Source organism: Propithecus coquereli, unplaced genomic scaffold, assembly GCF_000956105.1.
Source record: "Propithecus coquereli isolate 6110/MARCELLA unplaced genomic scaffold, Pcoq_1.0 Scaffold38, whole genome shotgun sequence".
In the NCBI taxonomy this organism is placed as follows: domain Eukaryota; kingdom Metazoa; phylum Chordata; class Mammalia; order Primates; family Indriidae; genus Propithecus; species Propithecus coquereli.
Window position 1 is genome coordinate 4,530,303 of NW_012149507.1, and position 19,560 is coordinate 4,549,862.

At 33.2% G+C, this 19,560-nt stretch overlaps 1 protein-coding gene across 1 annotated transcript in view; it reads right to left on the minus strand.

Moving 5' to 3' along the window:
- The window catches only part of SMCHD1 (structural maintenance of chromosomes flexible hinge domain containing 1), a 175,263-nt gene that overhangs the window by 57,779 nt on the left and 97,924 nt on the right, over positions 1–19,560 (minus strand). Inside the window, exons 11-20 of the mRNA XM_012652077.1 lie at positions 19,289–19,366; positions 19,089–19,208; positions 16,080–16,224; positions 11,287–11,383; positions 9,511–9,583; positions 7,425–7,564; positions 6,657–6,791; positions 4,493–4,720; positions 1,149–1,297; positions 123–211 (exon numbers count right to left, since the gene is read on the minus strand). Of these exons, the coding sequence (XP_012507531.1) occupies positions 123–211; positions 1,149–1,297; positions 4,493–4,720; positions 6,657–6,791; positions 7,425–7,564; positions 9,511–9,583; positions 11,287–11,383; positions 16,080–16,224; positions 19,089–19,208; positions 19,289–19,366 (1,254 nt within the window). The remainder of the gene's footprint in view (positions 1–122; positions 212–1,148; positions 1,298–4,492; positions 4,721–6,656; positions 6,792–7,424; positions 7,565–9,510; positions 9,584–11,286; positions 11,384–16,079; positions 16,225–19,088; positions 19,209–19,288; positions 19,367–19,560) is intronic.

A 19,560-nucleotide genomic window follows, 5' to 3' on the forward strand; every position in this document is an offset into this window, starting at 1 on the left:
AGATTTTAAACCAATAATACTATATACACCCAAAACTTTCCCTTCAGATTATGAATGCTAAAACCTCAATGTAAGGAAACATCATAAAAGTGCTTTAAAGAAAGAAAGCAGGCCATACTTACCTATTTCTCCTTGTAGCTCTTGGCCCATCTGTACGGTTTTTCCTCCTTTTAACTCACATTTTAAATGTTTAGGTTCATCAGGAAGAGGTCTGAAAGTGGTTAACCAGTTAAAAGATTTTAGTTACACCATTAATTGTAGGAAAAATTTAAAATAGTTCCAATACACTTAAAGAGTAACATATATATAATGTTTACATTCTAAAACTCAAATATAGTAAAACCTCTCCAAATACCTCAATTTATAGAACATGGCTATTAATTCAAAAGGAAATAGGGAAAAGATAGTTTAAGATATTAGAGAATATGGACAAAAAACTCATAGAGATGTTAAATTATAATATCTATGCTGTATTAAAAGGAAATTATGACAAGAGAACACTGAAAGAAACAGATGGGTCAGTAAGGAATAACTCATCGAGAGATCTGATTATGGTCACAAAGTAGGATATTTGAAAATTTAATCTCAAACATGGAACTATTCTAAGTGTTGGGAATTGTATGGAAATGGGAAGAGGAATTAAAGGGCAAGAGGTTACTAGAAAAGAGGTGTCTAAGGAATTGACAGGCCAGGGTAGAAGATAGTTTTTTTATGTATTTATATAAGTCCTTCCCTTTTCTATGAGTTCTACGTATTAACTTCGGTTGGACTTTCAACTTTGAAAATCCTCACTAACCAGTGAAAGAATTTTTCCTTCTGAACTACATTGACTGATTATACTGTATCTTTTGTATTTTTCATGTCTTTGTCATTTTGCTGATGTTTTAGTTGTTGCTTGCATTAGAAGAACTTTCCTTTAATGAAGGTTCTAGTTCTTCCAGCTACTAAAGGGCCAATTCGGTATAGGGTTATAGTGATAAGAATTAATCACTATCTTCAATGAAGCTTTATTCCAAAGACAATCTATCATATTTCATGGAAGTTGTGATATTTTCTACATTAAAAACAACTTTCATACATGTACTGAAATATTTTTGTTACTGTATGCTAAAATTTAAAATACCTCAAAACATAGTAAGTCCACAAACCTTACTGTAAATGCACTTTCCAAAGACACATGATCATCTTGGAATGAAACCTGGCAATAGCGCATATCTTTTACAGATGTTGGTACCTGTACATCAGGAAGTAGACCCTGTACCAAGTGTTCTTTGTTAATCTCGGGAGTCCAGTTAACCTAGGAGAAAATTATACATTTACGAATAATACAAAGCTTAGTCTATCTAATGTCCTCAAGGTTATTGCCACATCTCTTACTGGAGACCGTTAAAGCTAAATTATACCCCATCCTCCTCACTCCCAAGAAAAAAGAAAGCCGTCTTATGATCAGAAATGACAGTGCTTCATATATTACTATGAAAAAAAGTATCCTCTTTGTCTTTGCTGTTAATGTTGCCATTATCTTTCAGTGCAATAAAATAAAAATTCTTAAGTCATTTTGTTAGACCTTTGCCACAAAATAATCACTGACTTATTAAAGTTTAAAAATAACACATAGATCATATCATGTGATCAATTCTGAAAAGTAGTATTTAGTTGTTTTTCTAAAAGAATCTTATTTATGGAGGTTTTTGAATGAGATCTAGGTAGACTCTTATTCAGCAAGTGAAAAAAGAGGTTACATTCACTGATATAACTTCCACTCTTCTAGCCACCTTTTGATTTTAACCCCTTCTTGGGTACTTTCAGGCCTATCTTAATTTTACATCCCTTTGATCCCCTATTTTAATTTGTTCTTTAATTCATACTTTCCCAAGTTGATTACCCTACTCTGTCATACTTTTAAACTTCCAATCCTTTCTATTTAAGAATTTTTAGCTCGACTTTCTGTTTTTAGCCTTCTATAGTTGTGATTTTAAAATCATTGATAGTCTGATTATTATTTCCTAGTCATGATGCTCTAACATTTTTAGTTAGTTACCTTTTTAAATCATCTTTATTCTCGGTTCTTCTTTATTGTACTTTTTTTCTAATAATGGAGGTTAAGAAGCAAACAGGAGTTATACAAAAATGAGAAAGGCTTTCTTCCCTTGCCTAAGTTATGCTATACCTTCAATGGAGTCTGAGCTCAGTTCAAGCTGACTTCCCTCTATCTGGGGAACATGACAAAACAGCTGCAAAGGCTGTACATTTAACTTAAAAAAGGAGCAGTATTCACTATCCTTTGCTGTCAATGAAGAGGTGCATGTTTTAAAATCTTTGGTACCCAAGAAATACATAACTACTATATTTGAGGCAAAATGCAGGCCACAAGCTTAGAAAATAGGAAAGAGAGGGCACTACCTACAGGGAGAGGTTCTCCATTCAATGTTTTTTCTAAACCTTGATAAGAAACCAGGAAGTGGAAGCATTATTGTAAGAAAGCAAGGAAGAGTACAGAATTCGGGTCTCTGGCACCACTTTTGTTTAATCCACTCACCTTCGAATCTGCTGGTACTGATAAAAATGGCTTGTCTCCCTTCTAAACAGGATCAGGATTATTTCTCTCTCAATCCTCCCTTCCCTCATTATGGAGGGAAAAAAAAAATAAACTGCCTGGAACAACTGTTCCAAATAAGATTCTTAAAATAAGGTCAGTTGAACTGCTGCTAAACAATCCTTTTAAAATACCAGATCCTATACCCGGAAATTCAAGATGGATAGGGTATACCAGTGTGAAAGAGTAATGTCCCCACAATGGCAACTTTCCAAAAATTTAGTTAATTGGGATCCTTTACACAATGTTGGCTCTCCTAACATGGGGGGATGTTTATCTCTAATTACCTCAAAAATCCAGTTAGAAAATTGTTTTCTCACACTAAAGATTTAAGGAGTTTTATTTCTACAGACATTAAGGGAAAAAGTACAGTCAGTTCTGCCATAATGCTTGCTTTGAAAATACAAATATTTTCCAATGCAATTAACGTATTAGCAAACGATTTAAGCATAAAGTAAATTTCACGTTTGCTTAAGCACAATTTCATCCATGAAAAAACAAGATGAACAAGGAACACTGAAAGGATAGTCTTGTTAATAAACTAGCTAACAGAGAAAGATAAAGTATCAAACACAAAGAGGAATAAACTCAAAGCACAACTGCCCTTTTGTTTGATTAAACACTGGGACTCAACTCTTTGTCTTTTAAGATTAACCACTTGCAGGTATCTCTAAGTGTTCCTTTTCACAGCCTTGAAGAGCCCTATGCAGACAGCAAGGGTGTGAGCTCCCCATTCCAGCTCTTGCCAGAACCACATTTCAAGGGCCCTGATAAACAGGCCTCACGGAGAAGGAAAAAAATAGTAAAAAGCAGACACAGCGGCTTTACAGCCATTTGTGCTATCAGTTGGCAGCACTTTCTTATTCTTTGCACCCCTAATAAAAACCCCAAATCCCTTATCCCTGCGCCAGATAATTCTTTCTTTATGTGCCCTTCTCACCCTTTCAGAAGTAAAATAAACTTTCTTTCTTTAAAACTATTCTAATTGTTGTGTTGAGGAATCTTTCTCCACCCGCATATGAATTCACACCCTAACAAACACTGTACCCAACTGAACCAAACCATGTGGGAATACACAAAACAATGAACCTCAGACACCTGCTAGTCACTTCAATTGACTATGTGTTATGAGGCACACTTATCCACACCTAGTGTTAGAACTTTCTGTCCAATTTCAGATCACCCTCCTTCCACCACTTCACAGAAACCCACAAGCTGCAACCCTTTCTGCAACTTCCACAAGCAAGGCATACTGCCATATTAGTATGGTATTTATGTACTTCTTACCATTTAACATGTATTACTATTACTGCTTTTGCCATTGTTTTAGTAGGTTCCTACCTTTTTTCTTAATGGGTTACTGATGAAGGTGAGTGTTGTGCCTCTAATTCCCATTTCCCCCATAAGCCCTGTGATTTTTATCGCACAATTTTGCACAGCACAGTGATTTTTAGGAATGCATGTGTCTCGTTATCAAAGAAACGACTGCACTTTGAAAGAAGCAAGTACAGATTGTCCACCTTAGCCTTTAACAGATCTTTTGTTTAGTGCCTTCAGAATAAATACAAATTTATTGCTTGGTAAGGCAGTAATCTTGATTATGATTGCAGAAATATAACTGGTCAGGAAGCGTACAACTAAACAAAATGCCAAAAACTGGAAATGTTGTTTTAATGTTGGAATCATTTTTCTAAGTACAATTTTGTTACAGATGAATCATACACATTTTAATCTAGTCTACCAAAAAATGCTTATTTAGCCCAGAGTTTGAAATAATAGTACGATTTTTCTGTGATAAGCTGCATCTTAGAGGCTACCCATAAAACTTCCTGTTCAGAGCCTTCTACACATAAAATGAAAAAAAGTACTTATAAATAATCAATCTGAGATACTTACTTTAATTTTTTCTGCTAAAGCTGATGTTATATTGATTTCTCTTTCTCCCTCATCATACATTTGAAAAATGAGATTACGCATAATGTCGCCTGCTATCCAATTAACCTCATCCTGATGTTTGATCTGGATTGCCTTCTGTCCTTCCAAGCTAAATATCTGCAGTCTTGCAACATGGCTACTGGGAAGCAACTTAATAGTCTTCTCCACAGGTGGCACTTCTTTAAAATTCTAGGAATAGAGGAAAACACGAACATATACTGAGTGGCATCTGTACTGAAACTTTCTTTTTTCTTTTTTTACTTTCATGATAAATCCTTTACACTGTTGAAGAATTCAGTTTCAATATAATGGAAGAGCTTGTTATATTCACAGGTTTTGTCATTAAGAGGGCACTGTACTATTGATAATTCCATATTTTATACCAACAGGTTATAAATGACAGTGGCCACATTCTTAAAACCAAAAACAAGTATATTTGGACTAAAAGGATTCCCTTCTCCTTATTTCTGAATTTATTTAAAAGTATTGCAAACTTACTTTAATCCATCCAAGTCACACATTTCATGACTAGCATTTATTAAGAATAAAGACTTAAGAACTTTCCACAAAACTGGAGACAAACAGCTGCTACAAAATACATTATTTAGTGGTAACAGGTTACACTGAGGCTTTCAGTGTTTTTTCAATTCAGAACACGTTGAGGTAAGTGGACAAGGTTGTTCACAGCCAGAGAAGGACTCTAGATGCCCTGATCTATATTTTGGCATATTCATAATTTATTATTGGCATACCAGTATTCCACAGATCAGTGAAGAAGAGCTGGATTATGCTATGTAAACTGATTTTAGGCACACAAAATTAAAACATTACATCATTATTTCACAATCTACCTATAGTGCATTCCACAGCATACCCTAAATTTAAAATAAGTCTAACCAGGAAATACCTTTACGATCTTCCTTAACTCATATCTCCTTTCTCACCCAGTTGCAGCCATTCTTATGGAAACCAATACAAGTGACTGATGATTTATTCAAAATTCCTACTTTACAGAATATCAGGGAAATAACCCATCCTCTATTACAAGTATATCTTATCTGCTTGACTCCTTAAACTCAAGAGTTGCTACCTTTGGATAACATTTCATAATTAAATATTACAGGATATACCGTGATATTTAACTGACTTGGATTCTTGGTCTTATGCCTGTTGCTGCTCTGTAGTATTTACATAAATCCTAATGCTTGTTGTTCTTGCCTCCAAGTCCAGATTCCTCCCTAATTCCAAGTCCTGATCTTTTGCAAGACAGTATGCTCAAAAATATGTTGCCCACATTATTGCATAAAGGAAATGCATAATAAATACTTTTAAAGGTATCAAAAATAACCAGTTTGAAAATAACTGGAATAAAGCCAAGAATCATCTTATTCTAATTAAATAAATAAAAGAAATCTTTTACCCCTTTGAGGCTGAGGATATATTACTAATTGATGTATAATTAGCACGAAAATACGAGTTAACCAAGCAATTAGGTTATCTATCACTTACCGTACCAATTCTTAAGAAATCACATACAAGTATTTTACTTAAGAATCTGTTATCCCATTCAGCAACCTGAGGAGAGTGACTACTTATAGCACCTTCTTCCATGTTGGTTTCACCATCAGCCAAGATGCATCTCCAATAAAAAGTATACTACTAGCAAATTATAAGGAAATTCCTATTTGCAAAAATACTAATAAAAAACTATGTATTCATAAAAAATTAAACGCACAAATTAAAGGTTTATATGTCCTTCAGTGATGGTTTAAATAGGGATATTTACCAAACCTTCTAAGAAACAAATGTGAATAATAAAAAACAAAAGAACAAAAATAAAATGATGCATTTTAATATAAGAAAAAAATAATTTTTGGAAAATATAAATCAATAATACCTACAGATACTGTAAAAGGTTTGATCAAGACAATTACTAATATTTGGTAGAAAACATTAAACCAGTCATTATACCATTTCATACTGCCTCTTCTTCTCTTTGGCTAAAAGAACCACAAATACCTTGTTTTTAAAAGTTAAACAACTTTGCATAGTATACTATAAAGCTGTTAAACGCTATTTGTATGAAGACTCAATATAATATCAGTGAGTAACAGTAATAACTTACAAGTATTTCAATTCTTGCTTTAAGTGTCTGGTCTTTTTTAATATTCTGAACTTGAATTGCAGATCCTGTTAAAATACTGGTTCCAGAACTACTGCAATCCACAACATAGACTGGAAGGTCTGGAGCACCTGAAAACTATTTGAAGGATGCAAAATAAGACTCAAATAAAATATAACTGATTATTCAACAATTGTTCAAATTTTCAAATAATTCACTACAGCTACTATTTCTATAATTCTAAAATTCTGGAAAATTCTAAATAGAAGTCACTGAAATTCCAGAAAATTTCTATAAAAAAACAATTTTCTGCACTGCTAGGTAAAATCTATCTGTTTTAAAAGGACAACCAACTTCTTCAATCATTATTCTTTTCTTTTTTACTTTATTTAACTGGGCTTTCCTTTTCTTTTTGTAGTCTTTTACTCACGTTCGTCCATCCATTCCCAATCCTGAAAGGCATTTCCATCATTCTATTCATAAATAAAATACTTCATCTGAAATGAGGGGGATGTAGGCAAGGGAGGAGAGGGAAGGAAACTTTCATCCATAAATTTCTTTATGTAACTGGGCATAGCTGGCATCTATATTGGCTTAGGGATGGTGAAAAATCACTGGCAATGAGAGATTCCATAAATTCCTCCATGGGATAATAATTAAAGACTTAAATACTAGGTAAGGTTTAGTATAAAGCAGCTAAAACATACAGTCACTGCCATCTATTACAATGGGACTCAAAATCTAGATATTCTTGTCTTTCAATAAGCTTACCTTACAATGAACAATCAATTTTGGTTGTGCTGTTATGTTGTCTGATTCATCTAATACTTCCACCTGAAATGGGAAAGCTGTTCCATTTTCTATAACTAAAATTTCAGAATCAGGTTTCACTTTCAATCGATGAGGGTGACCTATCAGGAAATTACATACGGAAATATACATATAGGTTTCAAAGACTGAAGTATGAAAATATCAAAAGAAACAACTTTAAAATTTAAAGATTTAATATTTTATAAATAATGCTACGAAAAAAATAAGGAATGTCCATGTTTAATCGGTCCTATCTTAAAATACACAGATTTTTTGTAAGATGAGAGCTGTCTCAACTGTATAAAATATCTGGTGTCTAAGCTTAGTTTTATGCCACAAGCTATGACAATGATAACTCATGCAAGAAATCACCTAAACAAGTAAAATCCTAAAAAGATCCTGAGAAAAAAAGTATTCAAGAAGAAAACTGAAAGTTTATTAAACTACCTTATTTAATAACTTCAACTTTATACAATGACTGATTGCTCCACCACAAGTAACTATATGCCTGTTGTAGGTATTCAAAGGATCAATTCTTGTAATAACATAAGCAGGTCATTTACTTTTTAGATCGTGCACTACCTTTGATGTCTAAGCAAGTTATACCACAAGTTCCCTCTAAGAGTAATAAAACAGGGTTTATACTCCTGCAGTAAGCCAATCTGATTTGCTCTATAAACAAATGTTTTAAAATTCAATTTATGCTAAATACTGGTAACAGACACATACAGAGACAGTTACTGGAAACACTTATTTTATTTTGTAATAATACTAGCTGACATTATTTACTATATGCCAGACACTGTGCTAAGTTTTAATTAAGGCCTATTCTCATATAAACCTCACAATAATCTTAATGAAGAAGGCACTATTAATTATCCCTATTTTATAGGTGAGGAAACTGTGAGCAGAGAGATTAAGCATTTTGTCCAGGTCACAAGGCTAGTAAGTGGCAGACTTGGGTTTAAGTCCTGGTTTGTAATTTGAAGCACCTTAACTTTTATCACTATGCCATGTTACTTCCTACTTTACCATTTTGCCCTAAAATTCCCCCAAAATGACAGATCTAGTTACTAAGAATTTTACTGCCCAAATCCATACTCTTTTTAGCTAAACTATGAAATATATGTATACATGTTTATTAATATGTAATGATTTTTTTCTTATACTTCTACAGTTGTGCCAATTTTTAATTCTTTATCAACTCATGCTTGAGGGAAACCTCAAACAACTTGAATTTGTAAAAGTAAATACCTAATATGTTTCTTTTTGATTAAAACCAGTATAAAAGGTCAAATATGGACAAAGATATGATCGTGATATTGTTGATATCAGAGCTAAAGCTTATATGCTAAGCACTGGTTTAAATGCTTTACAGATACAGACAGTTCTCACTTTGTACAGTATTAATATTGGGACTGTGTCCTCCATTCAGTACTCCAGAACCATGCAAAGAGAGGACTGCCTATGTTAACTCACTTAATCCTTACAACAACCCTGTGAGAGTGGATATTATCTCATTTTACACATGAGGAAATGGAGGGATAGAACAAGTTAATCTAGATTCAAAACCAGAAGGGCCAACTCCACAATGTACTCTTTGAACCTCTTTAACAGACTACCTCCCAAATTAGCCAGCATTTTCTATCCTGTGTAACTTTACTGCAACCTCATTTTTTCAAGTTAAGTCATTATCAAATTAACTTAGTAAAAATGACATTAGAAGCTTTTCTTCTTAAAATATGAAATAGTTATATCAACAAAAGGTAAAGGACAGGCCCAGATATAAATCTAATATATACTTCCCTAGAAATAGTTGCCTAATACATTTCCAATATTCAAATTTTTCTCTCAAGATTCATTAACATCATCCTAAAATTTCCTTTTTAAAAACTATTCATTTCTGTCAGTGCTATGTTTGACATTCAAATGTATTTAAGACTTGTATCATTACCAATCCCTGAAAAAACTCCAACTTTATAAGTATCATTATTTATAAGAATATTATTTAAAAGGTAATTAGGAATATTTCTTAAAATAATATTACCAGGTAGTAATCTAATTTTCAAAATCTGAGAGTCTTCTTTTAAACCCGGTAGAATAACCTTCAGGTTATAATTCTGTTGAAAAAAATTGTAAAAATTAAACCCAAGTCCTAAATACACACTTAAGTAGTTTAGCCTCAATTCTGATTTATTTTTTGCTTTTCATTTTCATACCATAATAAAAATCTACTCACCAATTTTATATTTACTAAAATTATCTAATCTATGTATGTAACAAATTCAGAGGAAAAAATTAACCAATACTGCTTCCTTCTAGATGATAATCTCTTCAAACTCAAAATGTATAACTTCTGAATTATTATCAGAATCAAGATGGGTATCATAAAAAATGTGAAATAGTAAAATGCAAAGAACAAAAATCTCAAAATTTCTAAATGTGGTATTCTAGATTGGATTCTGGAATAGAAAAAATAATATTAGGCCAGGCATGATGGCTGATGCCTGTAATCCTAGCACTTCGGGAGCCCGAGGCAGGAGAATTGCCTGAGGTCAGAAGTTTGAGACCAGCCTGAGCAAGAGCGAGACCCCACCTCTACCAAAAATAAGAAAAAATTAGCTGGGCGTGGTGGTGTCCACCTGTACAAGTCCCAGCTACTCGGGAGGCTGAGGCAGGAAGATCACTTGAGCCCAGGATTTTGAGGCTACAGTGAGCTATGACGACATCACTGTACTATACCCAGGGCAAGACAATGAGACCCAGTCTTGGAAAAAAAAAAAAAAAAGAGAGAGAGAGAGAGAAAAGAAAAATAACATTAACTGAAGACAACTGAATGAAGTCCATAGTTTTGTTAATAGTATTGTGACAATGTTAACTTCTTAGTTTGTATAAATAAATATATGAGGTTCTGTAAGACTTTAATAGAGGAACTTTCTATATGCAACCTGTCTATACTATCTTTGGATTCCTCCATAAATCTAAAGTTACTTCAAAATAAAAAAAGTTTTTAAAATCTACAAATCTTTTTAGTAAGTTTGTATTTCTAAAGTCAAATTTTCCATAAATTTCAAGTTCTTTTTCCAGAAAAATATTAATTCAGAAAGATGTATAGAACTTGATCTTTGATTTGATTATACAAAGCAGTATACAGTACCTGAACAAATTCACATGCTCTATTTTAAGCATCATATTGACAGGGAAGTTTTTAGAATATATATTCAAAGAAATTATACAGTAAAAAAGAGTCACTTTTTAAGTTACTAGTCATAGTGTCCCTCTTAGTCATTTAAATCTATTTGCTGCTTAATAGACCTAATTGAAAAATTACCTTGTTACAAGTTTGTATCTTTACCTTTCCTAATTATATTCCTCACCAAACATTTCCTTTTATCTAAATACTGAAGCAATATGTTTAAAGATGTGAGCTAATTTCTCAAATTTCTAATTGTCATTTTCATTCTAAGAAAAACATTCAAAAATGGATGAAAAAAGTAATAGAAAGAAAAAAGAAAACAGTGTAGTCTTGGATAACTGTGTTAATATAATGTCTTTGAATGTCACAAAGCGGAAATAGGGATGATGAAGACCACTGGAAAATATTTAACTCATAAATGTTTAAGCAACAACAGTAGTGAACATGCGAATTCTTCTTACATATATAACAGGTAAGTAAGGTGACAAGATGCTGATTAATTCCTAAGAAACCAATTACTGTCATCTTGTTTATAAAAATAGGTCATTCCATTTTAAATTTCCGATTTCATATTTACCATACAATAAATACGTAGCAGGTTTTATAAAATGTATATATAATGCTTACCTTGCCTTGACAAGAGTTTACCGGGCCCCTGGCTGTAACACCTCGGATTACACAATTTGGTCCTTTGGTTATTTCTTCATAACGTAAAGATAAACCACTGGAAAAAATAAGTTATTTTTTTAATTTCCTCTCAATTAACCTACAAACAAGCTGCAGATGTGTTTTGCTTTCCTATGTGCCATTGGCATGTTTAATTCATTTTTCTAATAAAATGTTTTTTAAAATAGGAAGAAATAACTAAATGGAAGCAAATTCTCATGAATTTCTTTTACAAAGAAAACTGATCCAGTAAGTATTGGTAAGTGATATCAATGGGCTAACCACTGAAAATGGTAGAATAGGTATAATATAAAACTACAACTACATTTACTGAATTAGTAAAGATACAAGGCAGTCCATAATCCAGTGCTAGACCATGTATACAAGCCTAAGAAAAGGAAATACCAAAATAGGCCGGGACATCTTTTAATGACATCCTCTGCCTTAGCCACAGATTCCTTCAAATCTTTTACCAGTGGGATTTTGGAGAATTTTTGGCACCTGTTACTAAACTTAGATAAAGTCTAAATAATCAAAGATAGCCTCGTAATGACATAAACTGGTTAGAATATATGATGAGATTTCCTGATCTATTGCCATGAGCAATATAATTCCTAAATCAGCTTTGACCAAGTGCAGGTTTTTACAGTGGTAACCTTTTACTCTGTCAAAGGTAAATAAAGGGAAAAAAAGTAAAAAAGTATACCATGATGGAGAAAAAGCCTAATTTTTCTGAAGAATGGAATTTAAATGTTTACGGGTATTTTCCAAACAAACTGTAAAGCTCATTTGAAAAAAGATGTAAAGGGATACACAAGATAAAAAACAGACTCCCTGGGAAAGATGGCATATTAAATACACACATCTACTTTCACTGTTACTTAAAACTCCACTAATATGACAATAAAGAGACTTCTTTTATTTGTTATTAAAGGCAAACATAAAGAAAGGGTAGAAAGGAAGAAGAGACAGGAGACCAAAACTTATCCATTAGAAAGCATGATAGACCAGTGGCAAATGACTTAGCAGTCCCAAGAAAGCTGAATCCTAAAACAGCAATAGAAAGACTGGAAATCAATTTATACCACAGAATCCCCAGGTACTGCTCAGGAACTGGTGGTACCAGAAACCTCGAGAAGTGGGGGCAAAAGGGAAAGCTTTAAAAGAAAAAAAAGGATTGATGAAAGTTTAGGTCCCAGACCTCTCTTCTCCATCTCTGGCAGATGACTAGAACATTATCCTCTGAAAATGTCAAATCAGAAGATCTCTGAACCAGGGACAGCAGATAAGCTGAGAAACAAGGTAAGATACTAAAAAGAATAGAAGAGGAAATCCTGAATGAACGCATATGGACGCTGAGATCTCTCCTCTCCTACTCCCATGGCAGCCTTGCTCCTTGACTGGCTTAGGAACTAAACTACTCACCTCTCCAGGCAAAAGACTGAAGATCCTTCTTTGAGGAAACTGCCCAGCCCAAGACCTAAAGATACTGACAACAGGATTTCCCCCACCAAAATGCTCCAGACAGACATCCTACAGTTGAGCTCACACATTCTCAGAGTTTCCCATCTGCATTTAAGTTCTCTCCTCATTTACGTGCAGATGACCAATAACAAGATACATGAAGAAACCAAGAATAAACAAGAAAAAGTAACTAAGTTGGAGACAACAGAGAGTATCTGTATAGGTAAAAAAAAGATTAAAAAAAAAAAACCCAAACTACTACTTACTTTATCAGTGCAAAAAGATATTATATTCATAAAATAGGATCTACAAAAGAACATTCAGAGAATCAGGACAAATTCATGGAAATTAAAAATACGATAGCAGAAAGGAAAAAAAATCAAAGATAAGGTTGAGAAAAATATATCAGAAAGTAAAGTAGACACAACAAAAAAAAAAGATTAATAGAGAAACATTACAAAAATCAGAGATCCAGTCCAGAAGGTCCAACATCCAATAAACAAGGATCCCAGAAAGAAAAAACCATGATGACAGAAGGTACAGAACGAAGTACTTCAAATAATGAGAAGAAATTTATACAAAGACATGTGAAATTTCACCCCCTTGAGAATGAAAAGTATATAAGTTAAGAGAATAGGAAATATATTTTTTTAAAAAATCAAAATAAGCTTAAACTAATCAGCAACACTGGAAGCTAGAGGGAAAATAATGAAGCAATGCTTTCTGATGAAAAATAGTTTCTGACTTATAATTCAATCAATCAAGTAGCAGGGAAGAATAAAGATATTTCACAGCAAAAATTTCACCTCACACTTACTCTTTCTTAGGAAGCTAGTGAAGGATGTACTTCAGCAAAATGAAAGGGACATGGGATTTCTAAAAATGACTGGAGATCCACGAAAGGTCAAATGCTAAATAAAATAAGCCTCTTAACTGTCTCACAAGGCTGGAATGTTTCCTCAAGGACCAAGAACCATCTCTTTGAAATGTAATTTAAAAAGATAATGCCCTACCTCCCAATTTTCTGGGAGAGTATGAGACTAAACTCTGCTGTTGGCTGACTTCAAATTGCAGCCTCTAATCATAAAGATCCCATAAATTTAAGGATTTTATCTTGAAAGCATGGGATATAATGGTTTGTATCCATTAAGCTACATAAAACAGCAACATTCCTTCTGTCTTTGCAAATCTCTTAAGCTGACTGTATAATAAAGCTATTTTCTTTCACTTCTACCATTATGAAGAGAAAAGTGTTTATGGAGAGAAAGTTTTGTGTTTAATCCTATTTCCCCTACATCAAACACAGAAGAAAGACAAAGACAATCCCCAGCAAGAAGGTGGAGGAAGATCACAAAATGACAACTATGAAAAGCATAAAAACAATCAGTCCAGACAGAAGCACATCACGAGCTCAAAGAGAGATTATCTCCAAGAATATGAAACTGATAGATTATCACCTAAGCATCTTCACAAGAGACTAGACAATTGGCAGGGACTTTAGGGTTTAACTTGTAATAAATTTAGCAAAGAAAAAAAGTATAGTAACAATAAAGTTATGAAATAAAGTAAGCAGAATTTGCATAATTGTAACAAAGTGAGGACTAAATACTGATCAAGCGAGAACAGAACTTTACGGAAGAATGAGGAACTGGAAAGATACCTATTTGTAATGAAGGTGGCAACAAGAGAGTACATCCTCATCTTCCATGACCATAAGTCAAGAGGTAATGCCTAAAACTGAAAAATCTAGAAGTAGCAAAACAAAAGTTACTTAGACATATGGCAGTAGTCACCAAAAGAATCAAGTAAGAAAGTTGAAAGAGGTTCTCTGAGAAGTGGACTGTGGGTGGAGGAGGGAGGGGAGGAACCCTCTGTTTTATGACAAGCTTATCAATCTATTTGATTCTTTAAGTCATATGCATAAATAAATTATTTAAATTTAAATAACACTGAGAAAAACAAAAATAGCAAAGAAACCCACCCATTCAGTGGTCCTAATTAACTGAAGATAAATTCATGTGAACATGCTACCAAATTTTTTTTGAAAGTCCAAAATCTTAAATATCACTATATATGTATGAGACTTCATATGTAAGAATATTCTATCAAGGAGAAGATGGAAGTTATAACAGATAATAGGTGTAGAATAATGCACTAATATTTTCCATTTGTGTCTAGACTGCATATTTTTAGTGTTTTATTATTTAAACAAGTATGTTTAAGTATTCAATTCTTCCATTGCTGTTTAATATTCAAATTAATGTAATATGTCAAAAAGAATGACTTTTTGCAACTTGAACACAGAAATATAAAAAATTAATTTTTAATATTTTTCATAACCACGTATTACTTTTCAGGAACTTAACTATGGCATAACCTTGACACAACACTATCTCACTAGTCTGTCAACTTCTAGAAAGCAAATTTCCCTATTCACTTCCATATCGCCAGCTACCTGGAATATAACACCTGCTCAAAAGATTGAAAGTAAACAATTCTACCACAATGGGAAAAAAATACATAGAGACAACAGAAGAAGGTATATATAAAAAGTATGTATAAAAAGACAAATTTGGCAGCCAATGCAAAAAAAGAAATATGTAGCATTTATACAAATTAATGTTCAGAAGAAGAAACACAACTCATGCTCTTTAGACTGATCAGGAATTTCTTCCTAGCCACCTCAAAAAGAGGTGATTAAATAATGAACATCCTCAGTAACATCAATGGACACATGTTAAGTTTCTCAGAGCTATTTCTTAATGCAAGGGCTTGTAAGGGCTATCAAAGTAAGGGCAAATTCTAAGGAAGGACCCAAATTTCCAGGGAAGGCATAAACTTTATTGCTATGGTTTTTAAAACATCAAAATTAATTGCATTGGCAGGTTAAAAACCTATTAGTAGGTAATACCACTAAGTTCAAATGGCCATAATGTCTAAGTAAAAAGCAATAATAACAAAATAAACAGTGGTATTACTAACAGAATTGCCAGGAAATATCGTATCATACTTGCAAAAGGAAATAGAGTTAAGACCTAAACACCTAAACAACTTCAACAGTAAATTCAGTCAAAAGATAAACTTCAGTGAAGGAATTTATATATGATACTGTAGTCACAGAGGAGAGTTTGGGGCTAAATAAATCCCCTAGATATCATAAAATTCACTAAATATTTTAAATGACAGTAACGAAGTTAAAAACTTCACACAAGTAATTTAAGTTTAAAAAAGAAAAGAGGGAATGCTTAGCAAATATGAAAAAACAAATACAAATTGATCCTTCAAATTACCTTGCTTCAAGAACTGGCTGAATATCAGTTACTAGTTGACTAGCATGACCAAATTCATCCTGAAACTCCAGAGGGATATTGAATGGAACTCCAACACGAAAAGGAGGATCCAGGAGACCAAATGAAAATTTCTCTGGCTTACCCTCTTTAACAAAAACAAAAGTGAAAACAAAACGCAAGTTCATTTGTCAGAAAATTCACTGGAGGTCAGAAACAGTCTAGGACTATGATAAAGATGGCATTTTAAATCTGTGCAAAAATTATATAAATTATATTGACAATCCACTTGGGAAAATAATAAAGTTAGATCTTTATCTCACACCATACATGAAAGTAAAATTCTAGAGGTAGAGATAAATTTATTTTTAAACTAAGAAACTATGAGAATATAAAGAATATGTTTATAACTTTATCAGACGAATGAACTTCTAAGGCATAACACAATCTTCAATAGCTATAAAAGGATATATTTGACTAAGTTAAATAAAAGAGAAACTCCACATGAAAAAATATTTGCAAAATATGCAATAAAGAATTAAAATTCAGAACTCATGAAAATCTCCTACAGACCAACTATTCTCAAAGTGTGGCCTTTAGTCTAACAGTTTCAGTCATCCCCTGGGAACTTATTAGAAATGCAAAATCTAGGGCCTACCTCAAACCTGCTGAATCAGAAACTCTGGGGAGAGACCTAGCAGGCTGTGTTTTAATAAGCCCTTTAGGTGATTCTGATACAAACTCAAATTTGAGAACCACAGCTTTCAACTATTAAAACAGGCACAACAAATGAACAGGCTTTCACAGATGACATACAACGTCCAATAAAGGTTAGAAGAGGTACACAATCTAAAAATTACAAAAATAGTTTAACCACCAACTATGCAAAATAAATATATAGTTTAGCCAGGAATGAGCACGTGGGAAACTGAAATTCTCATAGTCTGCTGGTGAGGGTACCATAGCACAGTCTTTTGGGAATTCTACTTCTTGGTATACACTCTAGACAGAATCCAGTGTAAGTACACAAAGCAGTATAATTTTCTTCCAACATAGCAATATCGTTTGTAATAGCCAAAAATTAAAACAACCTAAATGGTTCATCAACAGGAAACTGCTTAAACTATAGCACATCCATACGATGAAATACATTCCACAGCTATTTAAAGAACATGGTAGATTTATATGTACAAAAAGAAACAGTCTCCCAAAAAATTGAAGAAAAGAAAAGAAAAGGAAAGAAAACAGTCTCCTAAGCAGTCCTGATTAAAGAAGGTAATCACAGCTACTTAGATCAGTTCTCTCCAAAACCTCCATAACAATGACACTGCAGATCTTCTTTAAGAGACCTAAAAACCTACAAAAAGAGCAAACAAGAAAAAGACAATAGTAATAGAATTTGAAGGCTAGAGAACATATGGACGAGTGGAACTGACTTAGCAGAAAGACCCAAGCACATCAAATCCTCAAACAACAAAGTTACCAGAGACCCAATCTGACGCACATTGTAAGACATTGAAAAGGCTCAGGAATGGCTGTATCAAGTTGTAGTAAAATTGGAATAAAACTGGAAGATCTGTTCAAGTTTAAGAAACAGTTCCCCAGATCCCCATCCCTTAATGCATGGGCCAGGTTAACTGCCCTCCTCATCCCCAGTAAAGATGGAAAGTTTATTCTCTGGGAAAAGAAGAGTAGGTCTAAGAAGTAAGCGACAAAGCGCTACTAAAAGTGTCAGAGTTTACTGCAAATAAAAAAATCAAGTGAAAGATTATATACTAAAGTGAGACAAGCCCCCCAACAGTCTTCTCCAACGTGGCTCCTAAAATACTGGCAGCCAGGTCTTTACCCTCCTAGCAGATGAATAGAAGGCTCTACTCTGGGAATCTGAACAGCCAAAGAGAGAAAGCCTAAAAATTCTCATATCATAATTTCCCCCAATGAAATACAAGTTTTCAAGTGTCCTATTCTTAAATATGAGCAAATCATTAGTCATGTAAGAGAGTATCTAACAGGAAAGACTCAGAGAAAGAGTGGAAAAAAGTAACAAGAAAGAAACAGACTATGAGTAAGGAAAAATGCTTCAAGAAAACCCCCAACTATTATTAATATCTTCATAGAATTAATAAAGATACCGAATTAATGAAGTAGGAAGAAAATGCTTTGAAAAGGAATAATGGGAGTGGGGGAAATTTTAGAAGCTAAAAATGATAGCAGAGGGGAAAAATTCAAAAGAAAGTATAAAACATCTAGTTAAGGAAATCTCTAATGAAACAAAAACAAAACCAAGAGACAGAAAGTAGAAAAAAGAAAAATATTAATAGTATATTGGATTCTTGAGTGCTGCCTTTTGACTGAATCCAAATTTTACAAAACAGATCCTTTTAATAAAGGGATTTGTTCTGTGAAGTTTGGATTTAGTCGAGGGGCTACACTTGGGGATCTGGAGGGCCACACATGGCCTTAAAGCTGTAGGTTCCCCACCCCTCATATAGAATATCAAGTTAAGGAAATCTCCAATGAAGTAGAAAAACAAAGAGATGGAAAGTAGAAAAAAGAAAAACAGTGTATGACAGATCCAATATTTTAATATTAGATGTTTTAGAAAGAAAGCATACAGTAGGAAATCAAAGTAATGCAAGAAAAATTCCTAGAAAATAAAACAGGAGCTTCCAGACCAAAAGGGTATACAAGGTATACTGTTGGATGAAACTGGAGGAAAACAAACTCACACCAAATGATACAACTTAAAATTCTAGAAATTGGGGGTGTCACATGCAAAGGGTCAGGAAATAGAACAGCATTAGACTTTACCAGCAACAACGGAAGGTAGAAAACAATGATGTCTTCAAAATTCAGAAGGAATATGATTATCAAGTTGATTTTTAAGGCCATTTAAAAATCCAGATGGTTACCTAATTGTTCAAACATCTTATACTGAATTATCTTTCTTTTCCCCTTTGATTTAAAATGCCACCTTTAGCATATATAATTATATATTAGTATTTTGCTTACCTTTAACAGAAAATTTAATTATTTTAGATGGTAGTGGTCTTCCTGAATAAGTGTCTGCATTACTTTCATTCAATACAACTTGTAATTTCAATGTGTAATTCCCCAACTTTTGAATGTTTTCTGGATAAATTAAGAAGAATTAAAAATCAAGTCAACATAATACAGATGTATTTTTTAACATTAAGAATAAGAACACTCACCCATTTTTTTAAACCAGTAAGGCCATTTTCCTCCATGTTGACTAATATGTGAAATGATTTCTTTATTTCCACTTGAAGCTTAATAAAAGAAAAAAGAAGCAATTTGCCTTGAGAAGTTGAATATAACACATGAATATAAAATGTCACACTAGCAAATATCTTTATTTGCTGTACATTTTTTTTTTTTTTTGAGACAGAGTCTCACTGTGTTGCCCGGGCTAGAGTGCCGTGGCGTCAGCCTAGCTCACAGCAACCTCAAACTCCTGGGCTCA